This window comes from Setaria italica, chromosome V, assembly GCF_000263155.2.
Source record: "Setaria italica strain Yugu1 chromosome V, Setaria_italica_v2.0, whole genome shotgun sequence".
In the NCBI taxonomy this organism is placed as follows: Eukaryota; Viridiplantae; Streptophyta; class Magnoliopsida; order Poales; family Poaceae; genus Setaria; species Setaria italica.
In genome coordinates, this window is record NC_028454.1 from 33,770,282 (window position 1) to 33,792,684 (window position 22,403).

Below are 22,403 nucleotides of genomic sequence, written 5' to 3' on the forward strand. Positions count from 1 at the left end.
TACCACCTACCGCCAGCCATCGACCCCGTCCTTCCTAATCCGGCCTTTTTTCTGCCCCCCTGCCGCCAGCCCCGCCCACCGGAGGTCCTGCCCTGAGCACCGCCTCGCCTTCCGCCACCGGCTGAACCACCACCACCGCCAGGCCTCCGCGCCGCCCCCGCCCTCTTCTTCTATGACCGCCGGCCATTAGAGCCCCCATCCCAACAACCTCGAATTCTAACCCCGCTGCCGCCTCCCTACCACCCCGGCCGGTGATGACCTCACCGCTGGCTGCTCCCCACCTCCTACCCCTCCGGCGAGCGCTCGCGAGCGGCGGCGGTAGAAGCAGTCCCACCCAGAGTGAATGGCAGTGAGAGGAGGAGGAAGAGATCATACGACTCTCGAAACACCGGAAGCCACGTAGCTTCCGGGCTTCCTGAAGCTGGATAGGTTTCCCGAGAGAGTACAGACAGCTACGGGCTATGTTTGGCCCGCAAGAGATCTTTTTTTGAGCTGTGACTTTGTAGTAGTCTTGCATGAGCTGAGTCTGGACTGGGATCTGGCCCATCCACAAGGCCAAAATGGGGGTTCTCTAGTCTAAAATAGAGGGATGTAATATAAAGTTCAAGTTTGCTGCTCTTTTTTTTGAGAGGCAACAAGTTTTCCATTCAGAGCAACTCTAAGAGTTCCTCAAAAACTTCTTCCCTAAAATGAGGTACTGGGGGCTATAAAATATATCAACTCACAGCAGATCGTTAAAAATCACCCTCCAATAATTTAAAATAGACCATGTCATCGTATTGGACCCATTAGGATCTGCCATCACGGAGATCAACTGCATGAGCGTCAACGACAAGCCCGGCTGCGGCGGCGCCGGCGCCGGGGGCATGCAGAAGCAGGCGGCCTACAAGGAGAAGAAGGAGGTGTTCGTGCAGCAGGACCAAGGGTCGTACAGCGGCTACCATGGTGGCAGCGCCGTGCAGAAGCAATCATCCTACAAGGAGGAGGCATATACGACGTGCGAGGGTGCCGCAGCCGGCGTGAAGAACCACGGCTACAAGCAGGAGAAGTATGGCGAGGCCGATGGTGGGTACAGTTCCCACTGCGGCGCCGCCGCCGCCGGCGTGAAGAAGCAAGGCTACAAGCAGGAGGCTTGCGGGGAAAACGACAGGGGCCATGGTGGTGCTCGCTACGGCGGTGCTGCCGTCGCCGTGCAGACATACGCCTACGACCAGCAGGCGGCGTACGGCAGCATGGCTACCAGAAGGACGCGTCCGGCGAGACCGCGAAGAAAGAGAAAGACAGCTACGAGTGTGCGGGGCAGAATTGGGGGAGAAATATGGACACTAAAATATACACGGTAGCAGGCTAATTTTTAGCGTCATGAAAAAATTAGGGAAGGTTTAAGAGAACCGTTGAAGTTCTTTTTTTCCATTTTCCTTCTAAAAAAGATATTAGAAGTAAGATTAACAATCTTTTAAAATTATTTTGGAGAGATGCGTGTCCTACCGCTAAAACGGGAGAGCTACGCCTCAATCTGTCCCGTAGAGTTTGCACACGGATTGACACGCGCGAGTGCAGTCTGCAGCAGTACCATTACAGGTAAAACGAGTCAGCATGTTAATCATTTCATGGATGGACTAAATGTTAAAGTGTCTCCAAAAAAGAAAGGCACACCTCGGTCACAGCTAAAATCTGCATCTCCAAGAGAGAAACATAATTTCGCACTACAAACACTCACCCAGGGAGACAGGGTACTGTGAAAATTGCAATACCTGCAAGAGGAATATGGATACGCATCTACAAGGGGGTTACAGGATGCAGTTGGGCAACATGAATGGAACGTCACGAGGACAGGGACATTAGCAGGTCAAAGTCATCCATGCTTTCTCTGGTTCAAACCTCCGGACAAAGAATTGAAACCATGAATCTGAGGTGTGCAACCGCAGTCTTTCACCATGTTGTAACTGTGGTACAAGAATAAGAAAAAGGGGGTTAATCCTGTTGGTCGAGTGACTATATAAACTTGTTAGAACATGCAAAGACTGTTGACCTGTTCACAACATTCAAAGACCTTTTCTAGAGATTCTTTCCACAATAGATACATCTGATCAAATATCAATGTGCACCGCAACCTCAACCTTAACGGATAAGTAGTTTCAAATTCACGCTCAACTAAACACACAGATTAAGTTTTCAATGCATCTCACCAAGGTCATATATCCTTCAACTTGGAAGCTCTGAAATTGGCAACTGATTGTGGAACACCCCATTCGACAGTTCATGTGCCTCTAAAGGACTTTTCTTTGAGCGCTCCAATGAGGTTGCTTCAAAAATACCTAAAAAGGATACCATTGGTCATTGTACTGAAAGAACCATTACAAGGTTATGATTTTGTTTTGGTGGGGTGGCTACGACTTAGTCACTTACAGATATGAAATATTCAGGACATGAAAGAAAAAAGGTTTTATAACTAGCATAGCAGTACAGCTGAGAGTAATTTTAGAATTCTTTCATGGATACAGCGAATGAGGTCTCAAAACTCACCAAATCCCAAAATGACAGAGCAGACCAGAAACCCGAAAAGGGAGAAATCCATTTTGTACAATATCTCCAAAACAATAATGCAGCCTGTTGAAACCATTAAGTGCCTTGGAGATGAGAAGACCAGATGCAACCTGTCAGGTAGGAATAACAACCAAGTAAACACGTTACAAACATGGAGTGAGGGTCTAACCGTGAAGCAAAAGGGCCAATTAACTAAAGGATGGCAATTCATGTCTTATGATTAGCACAAAGGTTGATAAAAGATACTTCAAGAAGCATCCAAGAAAAGAAAAGTAATTGCTTCTATTGTTACACTTGAAGATATTTGAGGAATAAATAACTTCAAATCTATAATCTACTGAAGATCTGGCTCAGACCGATGACAACAAAACAATAATGGTTCGCTTGACAAACTGACCTACAACACCATAAGAAAATTTTAAAGTTAACTCAAAATACACTTTCCGTTCGAGAAAATATCTTACTTTTCCTCAGCAACATTGTCAACATAGAATATGAGCACCATCCCAAACACAACAGTACTCAAGTATGCCCAACTTGGTAGTTGTAGTTTAACTATGCTGTCAGATGCTGAGCCCTGCAATCAAGAAAATAACAATCAATATGAATCAAAGTAATGAGATGCAAATCTTCTCAACCACAAAAATCAAGCGTAAACGGTATGTACTCACTAGGATTGTATCCCACATCGCAAATGGAAAAAGAAAACAAGTTGCAGAAGCAATAGTTATAGCATGAAGTCTCCTTTTAAGTTGATTCTGTAGAAGCATAGAACGATGGTGATTGTCAATTCTGTGAAGAAAACAATGGTGCATTGATAGTACCTTGAAGGGTTTCATTTATGACAGCTAGAATATTACAGAAGGCTGAGTACCTTGAGAGAAACACGCCGAGCTAATACTCTCCTTAAAGCAGATAAAATGCCAGCAGTAATTGGCACCACCATTTCTTTCATTCCAATAGTTTGTGTTGCCTTCTCCAGTGGTTCACTTCCAAAGCTATCTGTATGAAGTCAAGGTCTCCCAAAATGGTTCACATGAATCCATCATAGGTAGAGATACTTAAACTGCCAAAAAATGCAGAGTTATGTTCAGAAACATATGTCTGTAGTAGGATACATAGTGGTGAATGTGTTCTTGTAGACCACCCATTTGATAAGAGATAGTATGCTACCAACATAGCAGCAAGCCCACCAATCTACAAATCCAGGGGAAACAGATATTAGTATCATTGCCTAGGAAATTTAGCAGTTTCTACTTCAAAGTACAGAGTTTGTTTCGATAAAGTCCGCTGAATGCAGAGCAAATTGAAGAGTTGACAATTAACATGCAGCAGGATCATAAACAAGAATTCCTTATATTTGTCCAGGTATCATAGTTTAGTTAATGAGATTTCAGACTGCTGACCTTGCTGAAAAATATGCCGATTCCCCTGGTCAATGGTCATGTCTGTGATCATGTGCGATGTATGCACACTTATTTTTCTTAATGCCCATTAGATCAACCACAATTCTAAACTATGTTAAACTTTTAGGAATGGGATCATAAGAAGCATGTGCCCATATCCACATTTATTGTACAATGGCCCAATACCTTTACCAGTGCATGTGCCCAATACTATCTCACCTATCTACATCTTTTACTGAGAAAAAGCACAGATCGATATCAAATGGACTATGAAAAACAGTGATTAGACAATGTTTAAGATTAGAGTGACACATGTGAGCAATAATTCCTTATGCCTGTTGCCCAAAAAATTATAGAAAAACATATAACATAGAAATTGAAATATCACATATATAACAAATTCCATTTTTAAAATAAGCAACTTGCCTTTTTCCAGATATTAACTTTCCTTCCATATAATGCAGCAGAGAGGACTCCAAGAACAGCACCTGCATACTCCGCCAGCAGAGCACTAGACTCAATAGACAGAGGACAGAGTAAAATGCAGTTTAGACAGAAGTGCTGGCAAGTGCTTTTTTACTAACACAATTAGGATGCTCAAAGCAGAGAAAAATATGCAAGTGATCTGTAGGTAACGATGATATGAATGTTGTTTTGCAATTAATGTTCAGAAACAGATTGCACGCCCATAGGAGAGTAAGCACAAGCCACCCTCTAAATGCAGTCGTGCAAATTTTATGTCAGCATCTCCAGTCACAATGGCAATCATTCATTAGATCAATGTCTAGGGATGCCAGAGAAATTGTGCAGCCATATAGATATCCATAAAGTGCAATTCGTTTTGAGATGAGCCATTAGCTCGCAGCAAGGTTTAAACTTTGTATGTATAACTTAGGATGAGGTTTGGACTAGTAATCTAGTATTCCTTGGCATACTTGCAACACGCCACGGATCACACAAGTATGTGAAAATTCATGTTGCTGAAAGAACAGTATACTTACACTAATGGGCCACAAGCAAGAAGTCCTTTACCCCATAATACAAAGTATAATGCCAGGATTCCTCCATTGACAACTGTAGGAACAACCTGAAATAATATGCGTAGGAATGAATAGAAGAAAATGGCCATCTAATAGCGGGTGAAATATCTCAAGAAATGAAAGTATAATTTAACCTGTGAGTTGGGCAAAGGCCGGCCCTTCCAAGGCTTCTGTAAGACCAAGAATATGACTGAAGTGGGTACAAGACAACTGAAGATAAAGCCAACTATTGAATCCCCACTGTTGGATAGGTAGCTATATAAGGAGTAAACAGACCAAATTCTCATGAAGTTTCCCAAGATATGAATTACTTGCAATGGCGTTGACCTACAAAAAGAAAACAACGACAGTTTTGTCAACAGAAAAGTAGGCACTGGTTGGTTTCACATATGTTTCGTAAGGCAAGCTTAAATATTTTTTAATGTGAATGTGATAGCAAGGGAAATTGAGCTTTGATACATCTGAGAAGAAAAAGAAATACAAGTCAAGAGCGCATCTTGCTATAGCTCACCTCTCTTATATTGCTCTCATATCAAAAGAACTAAAAGAAATAAAACTATATCGACATGGATTAATAACAACATAATAAGTCCGCATCTAGGAGGTCAATGCTCCATATAGGACATGGATAACCACAAGGTGCTTGAAACTGATAGCAATAATCAGAACTTCAGAAACATTGTGATGACCAGCTAATATGTTGGACGGTTAAGAGTAAATGCTAAATTGCAAGTACCATATTGCCAGAAAGTCAATAATAGATTGAGCAGCTAACTTAACATAACATTTATATTATTAGCTGAGACTATAACCTATAGCATGTTCACTGACAATCTTAGTGTCAGTGATCTGCGCTCTCATACAGAGTGGGATATAATTCCTCTTAAGCTAGATCCTGATAACTACACAGTGCATTCTGAGTCCTTATAACCGATTAATTTATTAAGGTGTGGAGTATTGCTATTATATCCTTTTATGAATCAATTTACTTTCCTCACTAAATGATACATTAACATTTTCTCTACATCTGGATATACTATCTAAATATCTACATTGAAGTACATATTAGTTAGATAAAGCACCATCGGCACTGCTAGCGCCTGGACATCCGATGGGAATTTTCCCATCGGACGCTCCATTGCAACATTGAAACAAAACATTTGCAACATCGAAAACTTATAGTTGCAACATTGAAAAATATGCGAAAAAATGACTACATCGTTCGACTCCGGGATAGAAAATTCTTGCCGCAACATGAACACTATGTTTCATGCAACATTCACTGTGAAACATGCGGAAACAATAGTTGCAACATCGATTGAAACATACAGCGAGGCGTCCAATTTTTTTAAGATTCTGGACGTCAGAGTCTTAGCATTACCGAAGCACCATTGGAACTAGAAATAGCAGGGCAGTAGTGCCGAAACTAGAACTTAAAAGTAAAACGGATAATCCTATTCCTTTTGGAGCAAAGTAGCACATCCCAGACATCTTGAGAGACCGAAGGAATCAAACAGAACTGAGCTGTCAAAAGTATGAGAAATAGCAAGCTGGAACTTAAACAGCCATCGCCAGGTTGCCACTGATTTTGCGCTCTATAATCAAATTTACACCGGGACTAAAAACCGCTGAGCAACGCAGCGTTATGAGAGTTACCACACGAATTAAGCTTCAAAAGGGAACGGAAAAAAACGATGCATAACGCTGATCCAACTACGAGATCTCGCGCCGTCCCACGTCCGTGTCAGGGGGGAGTGGTTAGAGGAATGGGGTAGGTATGAGGGGGGACCCTCACCTCGCCGTCGGGGTCGAGCGAGAGCTGGAGGCGCCCCCGCCGCCGTCCGCCGAGGCGGAGGCGGAGGGCTTCGGCGACATCATCTCGCCGGAGTCGCTTCCCTAGGTGCTGGTGCTTGGTCCGACTCGCCGGTTCAGGTCGGTCTGCTGATGGTCTCGAGATGTGAAGTTCGCTTTGGGGTCACGGCGACGGCACGTGAGAGACCACGCGTTCACTGCGCCGCACGTGATGGGACACAGATTCCGCTTTCCAGATGGGATAGCGCCATTACGGTGTGCCGTGTGCGAGACTCGGCTGCTTGCTTTCAAAATTGTTCCCTCGCCGGTCGCCATTACGACTATGCATGAAAACGGTCGAAAACAAAATCCTAACGTAGAAAACGAAAGCGGGATGGTTAGAATTTTTTCACATTTATAAAAATCAACTACTACAAAAATGGTGTAGAATGATATTAAAATTAGTTGAATATGACAATTTTTATATTTTGCTAAAAACAGGAACAGTCGAAAACGAAATCATAATGTAGAAAACAAAAACGGTCGGTTTGGGATCCATCCCGACTGTTTTCATCCCTAACTACGACAAATCAATATCCTAGCATCGGGAAGAGGTAGTATTCGTTTCGTAAAAGCGGCACAAAATAAACTAGAAGTTAAATGAAACTATTTTTTTCTTAACTGGTTTTGACTTCAGCAGCGAAGTCATTTTAAAATAAACTTTTCCAAACGATCTCTAACATGCAAAATAAATAATTTACAAAAATACAAATTCAAATGTATCCTAAATCACATAAGGCTTCTGTAAGTGATAATGGCTGAAAACCCGCAAGGCCACAACCTTTTCCTTGCGCATAAATAAGGTTATTTACTGACCCAATGATCTCAGCTGAAGAAAGGGCAGCAACCCAAGTGATTTTGCGTTTAAGATGTAAATTTATGTCAAAGTTAGAATAAAAGCTTATAATTTGCTTAACAAAAGTTGATTATTTTTTTCGAAAAGGCATGTCTTCGGGAATAAGTTCAATGATTACATGTTTGCAAATGGTTTGTGTTAAACTTGTGTTTTTTTAATATGGTACAAATGTGAACGTTCGTATACACGCACGTACACTCTACCTCTATAAACACCTTAAAGAGACTAAATCGGCAAATCTTGAGCTTGAAGAAATCATCATATACACCTTGCTATCGGCTAACATATATCACTTTAACTGCAAAAATATTGTTGTTTATTTATGCAATTAGCTTAGGTCGAAAGCTGTGGTTTATGTTTGTCTTGCATGAGTTCAAAATTGGATAAGCTATGGTTTATGTTTGTCTTGCACGAGTTCAAAATTGGATAAGCTAACAGATAACTAGGGAGCTGTTATTCCCAAGAGCTTGCTCCGGTTTTGGTTTGGGAAGAGATGACCCCAAAGCTATGTGATGTAACTAAGCTAGACATCAAACAACACTCAATAGAAGCTTAGAGGATGTTTCTTAGCAGAGTCACTGTTGCAGAACTCTTTAGGATATGAGTCTTTTCCAACTCCCTTCCACCGAGTCGGGTCTTTTTCAACCACTTCACTAGTTAGCTTCTTCCCTTTCGAAGGCGAAGCTCGACCTGCACAAACTATCCCGTGGCTCACCACACCTTGGTATTGACGACAGTTAGCATGCCAAATTGTGAACCGCAAGCGCACAGATCAGTTGTAACTCTTCCCTCAGAGTATTCCACCAAGGTTTATCAATCCGTGAAACTTATAGCAACTAGTATTGTTAGTATTAACTTGGTGTTGATGAGTGATTGAGATCCAATCTACTAAGCATGTACAAACAGATAACAGATAGAGCAGAGGCAACCAATCTAGAGCAACCTTGTGGCGGAACCGTCCAACTTAAACTGGTTTAAATGCGCCTAATCGCTGCCGATGCAACAATTATCCGAAACGCACTTAAATCAGTATAAGTCCGGTCGTCCGTCGAGTGTCCCTTGGACTCCTCGAATGATCCACGTTACGTCTCATAGCCATACACCAGGATTGTTTCCGCGATGGGAAAGCATCAACAAATATTACATTTTTACATACATACACGAGGTACGAGTTATTACAAGACATAGTTTGAAATAAACTTAACAATGCAGGTTAGACAGAGGTTCTAGGATTCAAACATAAATGATTCAGGTGGGAGATGAGCATTTAAGATTTCTTCTAAGGGTATTGTGAGACTCATAACAATACCCTAGTTTTTCGGGGCTTCCTCCTCGGTGGATTCCTGCGGTGCCTCTGAAATAGCCACAAGGGATAACCCTGAGTACGAGGTACTCAGCAAGGCTTACCCGACTAACCAATATAATAGCTTTTCTTGGAACTACATGATAGCTTTTAGGTGTACTGGTTGACACACTCTTTGCTAAAAGAGCTTACTATAAGAGTGTCCTTAGCTTTATCTTTTATTTCAATTAAGTTATTACCTAACCATTCTAGATGATGATAAAAGATTAATTGCAAACAACAAGGTATTAAGTCATACACCAAAATATTAATGGAAAGATATAGCATTCATGAATTTATGCTACGATGCTCAACAGTGATCAAGTGCATTCATAACCGAGAATTGCGGCGATCCGGATCAAATTACATCCTGCAGGAGAGTACCCTGATCACCAGTTATATACGACTGTCCAGGTCGTACGTAACGAATTTTCGATTAGCAAATCCAATGATTGGGAATAAGACTACCCGGACCCAGGGACGCACCCTCACATGGGACCCCACGTCTGGCTTGATCACCATGTGAGTTTCAGACTACGCCCCTGCCAATCTTCAGCACGTCAAGCGCGGGTACGAAGTATTCCCGATCAGAGGGTTTACTAACCTACTGTGCTTTACTGGTCCCATACCCAGTAAGTGATCAGATGTCTTTCACTTGACCAAAGGTTAAGACAACGAATCGGGCCTTAACCAAATTAATCTAGAAGACAGAACTACATCCTTAGCTTCTGTCCGCTTTTTAACTTCCAAGTTATTTTTTCATAAGTAACATGTATGACCCAACATTTGACATTAAGTTTCGGTAGATCGATTACTTAGGCAACTAAGCATTTCTAGACTTGAGTTACTTACTAGCTGTTGAACAAGTGGCAAAGATGTCCTTAAAACAAGGTACGATAATGCACTAGAATGGGTTTCAAGCAACTCCTAGACTTAGTGCAGTCATATAGCAAATAACTGATAATTGGACATATGAAATATCGACTCCAAAATAAGTAGGTATAATGCACCGGGGCTTGCCTTGTTCTAGAAAAAAGTTAGCACTGTCTGAAGGATTGGCCTCGTAGGGAACCAATTCAATGATCTCTTCGAATTCCAGAGATCCTTCTGAAAATTCCGAGAAATCCCCTTCCGGTGCTTCGGTGTCTATGACAAAGCATATGCAGGGGTTAGGAATGCAATTTTTTTGAATACAAGACTATACAACTTTTCTTCATGATAAAGTTGCAAGCCAACAAAGACTATACAATTTATCATGATAAAGTTGCAAGCCAACACACAAAAACCCGAAAAGATTAGCCCAACAATTTTATTTCCTTAACTAACCTTACCTAGGGCTTTTTCTTTTATTTTTACAAGACATTATAATTATTTTCTAATCTTGAAACCTAATTTCTTATGAGTTAACAATAATTTGTGATTATGAAAATGTTATTCCATATTTTATGCATTTAATAAAGATTAAGTATTTATTTAAATACCTTAAAAGAAAGGTATTAAATAAACACCCAAATTATTATTATTTTTCCTAGGGTATAAAAATTTTAATGCATAAAGGAAAATAAAATAAGCCTAATAAAATTGGTTTCACTAATTTTGGACACCCCTAGAAATTTCTATGATTTAAATGGTAGAATTCGGATTTAATCTATTTATTCTACAAAGGAAATCTAAATTTTTCCCGGAAAACTCCCCGGCCTACTTTTCTCACGCGCCCTTACTCTACCCCTTCTCTCTTACGCTGGGCCCACGGCTCGGACCCACCTCCTATTTCTATTCACCTTACCCGCCGGCCTACCCCCTCCTCTATTGGGCTCCCTGGGCCGATTTTCTTTTTCTTTTCCTTTTCTCAGACCGGCACCGGCCCAATGGCCTATCTCTCCTTTTCCTCCTCTTCCGCGAAGCCGGCCTGCTGGACCACTTGGGCCTCCGGCTTTTCTCCCTCCAACGGCCCTTCCCCGCACCGGCACTTGGGCCGATTGGACCCTCGATCCACTTAGGCCATCGCCCGGCCTGCCTCCTCCCTCTCCTCTCCTCCTTGACGCGCGGGCCCACAGCACCAGAGCCTTCTTCCTCCTCCCGCCAAAACCCGAGCGCAACAGGGGGCGCTGCGGCTCGCCGGCCGGCGCCCCACCGGCGACGGGGCTAGGCCGGGGAAGCATCCCCATGCACTAGCGCACCCGTGCGCGGCGGTAGCTCCCCGGGAGGTGGCCGGAGCCACTCCCTCCACGGCGGCGGGCGGCGGCGCCTACGGCCGGTCGTGGCTAAGCACGACGATAGCTCGGCCTACCCCGACAACTACCTCTACAGCTTCCTAGCACCCTAGACGCCTACCTAAAACTGACCACAAGGAACAACAGCGACAGCAAGGGGGTGCTCACCGTGAGCAGGAGGTGCGGCGACGGCGGATGGAAACGACGACGGTTTAAGACATGTCGACGGAGAGGCTGGGCAACAAGCTGCTAGGGTTGTCGGAAGGGTGTGTGTGGAGGTGTGGATGGAAGGAATCGACAGGAGCTGTGGTGTGGTGGGGGAATTTGCTCGGCGGCGGTGGTGTGACAGAGAGGGCGGCGGCGGTAAAAAGAACACACAGTAAGCACGGCGGCGGGGGCGGTAGTTATTCGAAGTTTTCACTGTGTGCATGGTCGACACCGTGGCCTAGCTATGGACTCGCGTGGCAAGGAGGTGGCGTAGCTGCTGTGCTAGCGGTCGACCGGAAACGCCGGCGGCGACACGTCGAGCTCGGCTCTATCACCCCCCTTCTTTTGTTTCTGACGCCTAAAAATTCAGAGCTGAGCCACAATCAAAATTGCATCCGATGGTCCACAAGTTGCTTAAGCAAAGTTGTAGATAAACTCGAGCTCTACATTTCATATTTAAACTCTTGCCCGAGATAAACATCCAATTGTTGGGAATTTTGAATTTCTCCTTTCAGTTAACTGAATCTCCTTTGACACTTCATTCAGTTCGTCAGTCCTTTGAGTAGGGTCATTTACCCGACTTTGTAAATAATTTCAGTGGTCCAAATCCCTTCCTTTTAGTCCAACTACAAACCAATTACACTCTACAACCATCAGGAATTCCATTTTGCCCATGAACACCCATACCCTTTACACTCCCTTTTTCTGAATTCAGCTCCAAAGATGGCTAATTGTCACGGTTTTCAGACTTAGAGAAATCGCCGATTCAGTGGTCTTAACCGAAAATGGCAGAGTGCCAACTTTAGGCCTCAACTTAAATTGGTTCCCTTGGTGGTTCATGATCAACAACACCCTAATATGCTGGCCCAGAGTCCATTCTTCATCACTGTACAGTTGCCTTGGTCCACTTATTCGGAAAATTCGGCAGAAATTAATTTCCAAAATGGACTCTTGTGCTGTTTTCTGAATTTTCTATTGTCGGGTAAGGAACAGTACATTTTCAGTTTTGATTTCTTTCTTTTGTTTTCTTGAGATATTTAGGACCAGATCTTGTCCCCAATCTTGATCTCCAAGTTCTAAACACTCTTATCCCTTCATTCCATATTTTTGACAAATTTTTCTGAATTGTGAATTCAAAATTCAAATTTCGGTCAAATTTGACCCGAATTTGATTTTTAGCCAATTTCTTCTCCTTTTCTTCATGATTTGCTTCTATTTCTTCAGAATCACTTTTGATGGCTAAAATAGCAAGTGTTACAAACCTAAACTATGCATATGTTGTAATTCCAAGCATGTATAGCAAAGCAACACATATATGATCCTAGTAAAAACCATCTTTAAATCCACACCTCCGGTTCGGATCCCGAAACCCCTACCTTACACAAGAAAGATCCTGTCACGATCACCTCTACCAGCGCAAACAGGTTAAGGACCTGATCAAAAAAATATGTTATATTCATCAGTAGATCAGGCATGCAAATCCGATCACCATGACCACAAGAACACCATAAGCAATCTATCATTGATTCATAGATTGAAAAGCAAGCAAACCCGATAAAACATAAAACCATCGAAGGAGATATTTATATCGCTAAGAACATGAACATATCTATTACTTCACCATGAATGATTGTACATCACAAGATCACCACCGGGATCCTACCTTGATCCTGATGACTCCTAGCTCCAGAACTCCAGCGTGATCTTCCTCGCAGGGTGATCACGTCGGTAGAGGTTCAGCTACGCTAACTTCCAACAACTGCACAGTCCTCGGCTCTCCGAAGTGGTGTCCCTCAAGCTCCTTCTGCTTTTCTGCTGCTTCACATTGAGTACATCGTCTTGGATATGGGTCTCAGTGGTTTTTCGGGGTATTTATAGTCTGGAGAGCGCGTGGTAAAAATTGGAAGGTGAGAGGACGAAGGAAACCCCAGGCCAATCAACCTAGGAGGGTCCAAGCCGATCGGCCTGGGCCTTCCTTTTGGCACCTCGCATCCTGCTTCATTCCCAAGTCCCCTCAGGTGCTCTGGAGTTTTCTTTTCTCTTGCATGTGGGCCTAGCACATTGATAGCTTCGAGATAAGATTGATCTTTAATAACTTTCCAAATCTCCACTTGATCTTCTTTGATTACTCTTTGATTCTGAAGTGATTCTTATTATATGTTCACAAACTTTTCACATACTTAAGTAATCTTGGAGGAGTGCTTACCAAAAATGAGCGTCAACGGAGGTTAGAAGACCCCTGGCGATCGGCTTGGACTTTCATCAGGCTGATTGTCCTAGGCTCTTTCTGAACCCGCTGGCGTTCATCTTTGACAGGTTCGTTGGTCGTTCAGAATTTTATCCAAAAATATCTTTTAGGTCCAATTTCCCGCAAAAACAGAATATCCTCCAAAATACGTTGCACATGTGAAAATGACTAGTTTATTAGGTGTGATCAATATTTTAGGTATTAAATTCATGTCATTATTAAAGATAAACAGGGGTAAAAGTGTATCAATAAAAGGCGTCAACACTTGGGAGCATCCGAGTGACGCCTAGCCATCTAGGAGGCACACCTCCAAGAGTAAAAAATGCTTCACTTGAAACTTGATAAGGCGAACCAGTGTTCTAGCATATGAGTGCTCTTCTAATGCTCACAAATGGCTCTTCTCTACTACCCAACTTATAAGATCTAGCAAAAATCACACAACCTTCCTAACAGTAAGTGGTCGGGCTGGATGGATAGGGATGAATGGGAAAGAGAAGGGGTAAATCACAGGCCCATAGAATATTCCCGTTGAAAACCGGAACCTCCGGTTTCAAAAACCGAAACTTCCGATTTTAACTTATCCTGCAGGAATGGCAATATTTTTCACACTTGAGATGGAGTTGATGGTTCAAGAGACTCAGATTTGGATTCTTATGTATATGGCTCACATAAGGTATGGACTCAGGTTTTGTGGCTTGTGCTGTGTGGCTATGTTTAGCTGGCCTGTGAGAACACCAGTTTTAAACATATATAAATTCCTAGAACTGAATGGTACATGTATAATACATACAAATATTATCTGAGACCCACAATTGATAGATCGTGTACATGTCTTGTTTCTTATTGGTGCAGTTCTTCAAGATTGTATTCACATAGTTTTGCTAGTTAGGCCAGATAATTATTTATTGAGACTAGTTTCCTTTCCGTGGCTATTGAGTTTCTGAAACAATATTTACTTGTTGTTATGTGGCTATTGAGTTTCTGAAACAATATTTACTTGTCTTCATGTGCATAAATTTGCATACTGCATGAATTTTACCTAGTCCATTGTAGTTGCGCATGAGACATGTTTCATTATTTGCCTTCAGTATGCTTTTCTGTAAAAGAAGGTTGTAAAGATGTTCCCACACCCCATTGTTGGACCTCTTCGCCCTATTATTCAGTGCTAGTCACACAAAGTACAACATGAAGTCTAGGGCCAGGAGGGGCCTCACCCTTGAAGAACCGAAGGTAAACACTATTGCTCATTTGTGCAGCTCTTTTGTGTTGTATACCTATACCTATTCTCATTAACTTTGACCTCTTGAAGTGACTTCAGGCAGCTGGTATTCCCAAGAAGCTTGCCCCAACCATTTGCATTTCAGTGGATCACCGCCGCAAGAACCTACATGGCCAAGCTTGTGATCTTCCCAAGACGTGCTCGCAAGGTCAAGGTGAGGAAGCCTTTCCTCTTTGTTTGTTCAATTCACGATGATTTGTTCTGTTGTGTCAAAGACGTCTTACAAATTTCCCCTTGGCAGGCTGGTGATTCCACCCCTAAGGAACTTGCTACAGCCACCCAGGTTTAGGGCAAGTACATGCCTATCACCCATGGCGAGAAGCGCTCATTCAAAGTTGTCAAGGTGACGGATGAGATGAAGGAATCTAGGGCCCTACAAAAAGCTTCGCTTGGAAAGGATGAACAAGCGTCACTAGGGTATGCGGCAGAAGAATGAAAGAACATTGATGTCGCCTAGAGGGGGATGCATAGGCGTAACATGAAATTACACTTAATGCAATGAATCAAAACAACTCTCTGCCAGAAACCAAACTTCCGGTTTCCAAAATTGAAACCTCCGGTTTTGGTTCAGGCAGAGATGACCTCCAAAGCTATGTGATGTAATTGAGCTAGAGATCAAACAACACTTGCAGTATAAGCTCAGAGGATGTTTCTTAGCAGAGTCACAAAGTTCCTGCACTTCACAAACATAAACACTAGAGTAGGTCAACCAAATTCACAAGTTTAACAATAAATGCAAAGAAGAGCAAAATAGCGAGGAGATACAAGAATTTGTTTCACCGAAGTTCAGATTCACCCAAGACGAATCCTACATCTCCATGAGGAACTCTTTATGATACGAGTCTTTTCCAACTCCCTTCCTCCGAGTCGGGTTTTTTTCAACCACCACGTATTTTCTTTCTCATCAACTATTTTTTGTTAATCCTATCATGTTGAGCAATTTGAGCCTCTCACTGCCTTTCCTCTCAACTCCAACGAGGTAGGGTTGCGGTCTCAAGACTAGGGTTGAGTGCTTAGAAGGAAGATCATTAGGAGACGTGCCGAACTGATGGTCTGCGGCAACCACGGAAAGGCAGTGGCTATGACACTAGCCGAGGTGGTGAAGGATGGTTGGTAGGACGGATTTAGCCAAGGGCGACAATGGTGACGGCGGTGGTAGGAGGGGTAGCGAGGTAACTGCTGCAAGCTGGGTAGGGCTTCGCCAAAGCTATGCAGTGATCTTGTCATGGCATCATTCATCTATACAAATCTGATTTTTATTGCAACTATTGGTTAATAGCTGAATAAGGTCCCAGTCATTGGGTGATTCAGAATTGATGCTTTCCTAGGTTTCAAAAGTATACAGTTTGCATACGCCTTCATAATGTTATTGACAAGTGTGGACTCAAGAAGGGTCCAATCAGGGCACATGCCCCCTCCCCCTAAATTTCAGATTTTTTGAATTAGTCTTATTTTGCTGAGTATGCGAAGGCCCAGTAAAAGGAGGCATGCACTCAATTTATGATGTATGTCTATCCATGTTATTGAGTTTATCACTTTGATTCTAAAGTTTTTGAAAAAAAAATTGGTACTATATTTCTCAAAATAAAAATGCGAGATGTGTGTCAAAAGCCGATGCTTATTCTTGTAGGGTAGAATTGGTTGTCTCTCAATAATCAACGCTTATATGTAAATCGTTGTGCTTGCTTCTATCTGGCCTATAGTTGTCAGGAACTCATGAATCATTTCTTGAAAAAAAAACTCATGAATCATGATCAACAGGCGACAATTATCACAAATTAGTAAATCACATCTCGGTGAGGCGACTTTCCTGTACTAATGCAAGCTTTCCTCCAGTCCCCGGCTGCCTAGCGTACCGGCGTAGGTGCTACATGCCAACCCAACGTAGCAGGCTAGGAAATGTACGCCATTTGCTTTACTATGCACCACGTCTCAAAAGTAGAAGCATCACGAAAGTGGCAGTTCGTGAGCTGTTCGATCTGTCATCGACACGAGTATCTGTCGTGTGCATTATGCTATGTAAAAATGAGAACTTATAACGATATTGGAATTTAATAAAATTTCTTTTATCGAAAAAGAGTATTTTGTATATATGACTTAGAGTATCTCTATAGGAATCCTGCATCGAAGATCGGGCACGTGATTGGGCCACATCGCCCGGAAAACATCCACCGTCGGATCTCAGGCATCGCTTTCCTCAGCCGTCGGTTCCAGCCCTTCTACCGCTAGCGTCTTCGCGACCTTTGTCTCTCCCGGTCCACGCGGCGGCACGGCCCCTCGCCCCCTCTCTCTCCCCCGCGCCACGCACTCGAGCTCCGCCGCGCCTGCTGGGGAGATTCAGCGAGCCTGGATGCGACGGGTCCGCCTCGAGCGCGAGTGTAGCAGCACCGGCCACCGCGACGAGAAAGTGGAGCACGAACGCTTCCACGCAGGGGCCCTGTGGCGGTGGGGAAGACAATGGCGCTGCCTACCTCGTCGTTGCCAGCAATGGTGTGAAGTGGCCGCGCCCGGCAGGCGACTACATATGGCAGCAGCAGCAATGCCCGTCGCGAGCAATCGCGCCTGCTAGGGCGATGACAGCGAGCCTAGAGTCCATGGGCCCCGCCCCGAGCGTGGGGTGAAGCAGCATCGGCGCCTTTGACGAGAAGGTGGAGCACGAGCATGTGCACACAGGGAGCCCGATGCGGCAGTGGGGAAGGCAGCGGCGCTTGCTACCTCATCGTCGCCCTCAGCGGCGAAGCACCCGCGCCCGGCGGGCGACTGCACGGGGTAGCGGCGGCAGTGTCCGCTGTGCGCAAAGTGGACGACGGCAGCAGCACGCGTGGAGGTGTGCCAAGGGGACGACGGCGAGCGCGTGCGTAACCCCAACAGCAAGATGGCTATCAAGTGCGACTGCTCGTCTGCTCCTCCGTCTACCAAGCTGTAGATTCATGTAATCATGCTCCTCCCTCTGCTGTGCTCGCCTTCAAATAGTTGCCGCTCACCAGATCACTAACTTGAATCCAAAGAGCATGTATACGAAATTAAGAATGGCCCCAATACTTGGAACAGTTAACTCCAACCAAGATAATAGCTGTGTTGAGCTTCTTCAGTTGGAAACAGAGACGGAAAATAGGAGAGATACTCAGGTACACTGGCCCAAGATCACAATGGCCAACTCATGTCAAGCGCGGCAACCGCCGCGCCAAGTTTCTAGTCTGTTTGGAGAACCGGAAACAGAAGCAGGGTAGGAGGATCACGGGACGCCGGTTGCAGCGGCAGCTGACGTGCGGAGCGACGAAGGCGGACGCTCCAGCGAGCTGGAGGATGCTCGCGAGCGGCAGCGGCTGATCAGCTCACCTCGGTACGTACTACGTGCACGCTCTGCAGGCTGACCAAATACAACACGACTCTTGCCTGTCTGCGTGTGACTTTTCCTTGCTACACGTTTCACCGGCTGTGACTGTAACGCGTTGTTTGACTGATCGGTGGACATGTTACCCTGAAAGTACCCTCCGATTCTTCCAAGTGTGCTGCTGTCCGTGGGTCGCTCATAAGGCGTCGCCCAGCAGCCAGGAGGAATAAGATCAACGGCAGACGCTCGGAAACTGTAGTTTGCCATACACCAAAGCCGGGTCAAAACAAATTGATGAGAACGAACTGAGTAGGGTCTGCTTCATGTTGCTTGCTTGTCAAATCGCACATTTTATGGAGAGCTGAAGGGCTCAAAAATTAGATCGCAACAGTGTTTTTCTGCTATAAAAAAAACACACTCTTCGCTGTAAACACTAAAACACGTGCGCGTACTTTTCCAGCCCTGTGAACGCTCATGATAGATAAGCATTGTAATTTAAACGAAACAAAAGCACTGTAATTGAAAACCGAGGGAGCATTGTATGGATAGCTGGCATTGTAGCGAACCGTAGGAGAGTTGCCCAACATCTGGATAGAGAGCCTTGCCCAACAAGACAATATGACAGTAGACTGAAAACAGAGATTAGCTTTGGCTTCGCCTGCTGGTCCAAGCACCAGGCCAGCAGCGACCTCAGGAACAGCCCAGCTCCACTTTACAGGAAGGCAAGCAGCTAGAAGCTACTGGTCAATTAAAAACCTCAAGCACTTCAAGATTACGAGGAAAAGAATTCCGGTATGAAATGTTGATTTGTTTGAATAAAGACTAGTAATCGGGACCAACAACCTCCCTATCAGTGATCAACATTGATGGTAGCTGGCAAGCAATGTTAGGTACCCAGTAAAATGTTTTGCATCCTTTGTGACATGCCAATAATTTTGGTGCTTCATCCATGAACCCAAGATAAAGCAGCATTTTATACAAGCGATCAGACCACAGAATTCTGCATTTTCAAAACCAAAACGAAATGCAGACTTGCTTATGCACTAAAGTACTAAATGGCGTGATACAACAAACCAACAGCCTGAACAGAACAACGGAATAAAAATTCCAAATGCGATAAGCATAAAATATGGGGTCCATATCAGACAACATCTACAAAACCAGTACTCCACAACAATCATCATATAAAAACATTAAACATATAAGATTAAAAGGCAATTATCTTTGCGAAATCAATCACTCCGCAACTTTTGACTTGTGAAGCAGAACCATTGAGCAATCATGCATGCTCTTAAATTAGAAATAACCCTCGCTTAAACATCCGATGCAAAGAACAACCTAGGAATGCTGGGTTCAAAATCAAAGAAGCTACTTCCTATGAATCTCAACTTTTCATGTATGTTTACTAAGCAAATTGAACAAGTAAAAGAAAAAACCATCAGCAAGGGAAGCCAAAGATGCACCAGAGCATCACACATCTCAGGCCCAAAATCAAAAGAACAATGGGTAATTTAACAACTAGATTGCTTCATAAATTAGACCATGTACATGACAACACACTTCCCCACCTAAGGATCGTAATCCTTTATACAATTGACAATCCTACAAGCCCAGTAACCAAATTGCGAAAAAGCTGAACCTACTCCTCGCCAACCACAGCCCGATAGATAATCACAGGCAATTCCACCTCAACATCCTCTAATCCACCCAGAACGAAACACATATGAAACAGACATGTTAGCCATCAGAAGAAAACAGAAAAAGATGAGAGAAACTGAAAACTCCGTCCATCCGAAGCTTCAAGAAAGCACCCAATCACCTCTGCAGGAACACAAAATTGCACCTTCAGAAGTTCAGAGCCAAACCAAAGAAAACGACTTAAACACTGAAATACACCACCACAAAATACAAATTGGGCAGGCCCTTACCTCTTCGATCTTGTAGGAGCCCGGCGTCACATCTGCGAGGCTCAATCCCGGGTACAGCAACTGCAATCCCGAAACAAGGAAATTCGCATGAGACGCCGACTTCAGTGGGGGAGCCAAAATATTTCAATTCTACAGGCATAGGGATCCTTACGTCGAGCTGCCGCTGCACCGTGCGCGGGCGCTTCTTGGGCCGGCGAGGGGGCCGCGACCCACGAATCGCCATGAAGTCCTCCGCGATCTCCTCCTTGGACAGCACGACGGAGAACCCGCGCTTCTTGGCCTCCGCCGCCGGCGCAGGCGCGCGCTCCGCGAGCACCGCCTCCTCTTCCGCGCCGTCCGATCTCGCGGGACGCGCCGGCGCGGCGGTGGCGGAGCGGCGGGTGCGGAGGTTCCACGGCCGCTGGGCGGAGGAGCGCCGGCGCTGCAGCGAGCCCCCCGCGCCCGCGCCCGCGCCGCCGTCGGGGCGGTGGAGCTTCTCCTTGTCCGGGGACGGGGTATCCGGGGCCGAGGGCGGGGGCGACGAGCCGGGCCCGTTCTTGGAGCAGCGGAGCAGGCGGTGCGTGCCCCAGCTGACGGTCGGGAAGGAGAAGTCGTGGAGGCGCGTGCGGGACGACGACGGCTGCGGCGGCGGCCGCGCCGCGTGAGCCAGGGAATTCGACGGGGGAGGAGCGAATTTCACGCCGCGGTGGTGGTCGTTCTCGACGGCGGCCATGAAGACCATGGGAGGGTGGGAGAGGAGAGGAGGGGGCAGGGCGGGCGCGTGGGAGAGGGAGATGGACAGGAGGAAGGGAAGGGGGCGGAAGGAAGGAAGGAAGCGAGGAAGGCCCGGATGAGGAGAGAAAAGGAAAGAGGGGCCAGATTTTTAAACAGCGGGTAAAGGGGAGGCGTTTTTCCGTACGGACCCCCGGGATCCATCTATTTCTGGAAAAACCCTTTGTAATTCGGGCTTCAGGTTTTGGTTTGCCCTCGCGTTCGGCGGCGCGGCGCGGCCGGTGTGTGTGTGCGGTGGGCTTCCTCGGTTCGGGGTGTGGCGCGCGGGGGATTGGGACGGGCGCGGGCCGCCGGACGGGCGCCGTCGCGTTCGTTCCCGTCGCCGCCCCCCGTCGGGTGCGGGTGCGGGTGCGGAGCGGACGACGGGCGCAGTGACATCACGGGTTCTCAAGTTGCCATCAGGTCGAGCCGCCGCCATCAGCATCAGGTCGTACCGAGCGGGGTTCCGGGGGACCAGCAGCGTCGTTGGGCGGTTCTTTCAGAGACTCTCTGCGTCCGCTTGGCAGCTTGCATGAAACTTTTTCGTACCGTCTCCGACGAGCCTGCATCTGCAAAACCTGGCTACGTAGGTGTAGAATCTTTTTTGAGACGACGTTTGGTAACTGTGATTGGTAGGCTGCAGAAATTGTTGCGCTTACCTTGTATACGGGATAAGGTAGAGTTACCATCCATATGTCTCTTCCCCAATCCCTTCCATCTCTGCTGAGCAAGTGAGCAGAGTACATGCTACCATGGCTGGTTGCTGCCATTGCTTGAGCCACCAACTGACTCATTCGCGATGCAGGAAACTTGTTTTGCTTGATGTCGCTACTTGCCCAAAACTTAGGGGTATTTGGTTCCTCCCTCTAAACTTTAGCCCCCGTCATATCGAATATTTAAGACTAAACAGCGAGACGAATCTATTAAGCCTAATTAGTCCATGATTTGACAATGTGTTGCTACAGTAAACATTTGCTAATGATGGATTAATTAGGCTTAATAGATTCATCTCGTCATTTAGCCTCTATATGTGCAATTAGTTTTATAATTAACTTATATTTAGTCCTCCTAATTAGCCTCCGAATATTCGATGTGACACGGACTAAACTTTAGCTCGAAAAACCAAACGCCCCCTTAAGTTGGTGTTTGGTTCCATGGACTAAAACCATTTTGAATTAAAATCTACATTTTAGTTGGACTAAATAGCCAAACACTTGGACTAAGGGGGTGTTTGGGAGACTGGTGCTAAACTTTAGCCCTATCACATCGGATGTTCGGATGCTAATTAGGAGGACTAAATATGAGCTAATTATAAAGCTAATAGAAGAATTCCTAGGCTAAATCACGAGATGAATCTATTAAGCCAAATTAATCCATCATTAGCGAATGGTTACTGTAGCAC

The 22,403-nt window shown here is 45.1% G+C and overlaps 2 protein-coding genes and 1 pseudogene across 2 annotated transcripts; 1 reads left to right on the forward strand and 2 right to left on the reverse strand.

Moving 5' to 3' along the window:
- Positions 1 to 1,575: 1,575 nt before the first annotated feature.
- On the reverse strand, positions 1,576 to 6,945 carry LOC101767342 (zinc transporter 5). The gene is made up of 11 exons (XM_004969539.1): positions 6,789 to 6,945; positions 5,128 to 5,320; positions 4,955 to 5,040; positions 4,380 to 4,464; positions 3,666 to 3,744; positions 3,422 to 3,549; positions 3,219 to 3,305; positions 3,012 to 3,124; positions 2,527 to 2,657; positions 2,190 to 2,318; positions 1,576 to 1,946 (listed from the first exon to the last, which is right to left on the reverse strand). The coding sequence occupies exons 1-10, from the start codon at positions 6,869 to 6,871 to the stop codon at positions 2,206 to 2,208; spliced, it is 1,098 nt and encodes a 365-aa protein (XP_004969596.1). The 5' UTR covers positions 6,872 to 6,945; the 3' UTR covers positions 1,576 to 1,946; positions 2,190 to 2,205.
- A 3,392-nt stretch (positions 6,946 to 10,337) lies between these two features.
- LOC101764630 lies at positions 10,338 to 15,405 on the forward strand (annotated as a pseudogene).
- A 4,411-nt stretch (positions 15,406 to 19,816) lies between these two features.
- On the reverse strand, positions 19,817 to 21,075 carry LOC101768152 (dual specificity protein phosphatase 8). Its single transcript, XM_004969542.3, has 3 exons — positions 20,403 to 21,075; positions 20,252 to 20,311; positions 19,817 to 20,144 (listed from the first exon to the last, which is right to left on the reverse strand). Exons 1-3 carry the CDS (start codon positions 20,970 to 20,972, stop codon positions 20,139 to 20,141), a joined length of 636 nt encoding a protein of 211 aa, XP_004969599.1. The 5' UTR covers positions 20,973 to 21,075; the 3' UTR covers positions 19,817 to 20,138.
- Positions 21,076 to 22,403: the final 1,328 nt, after the last annotated feature.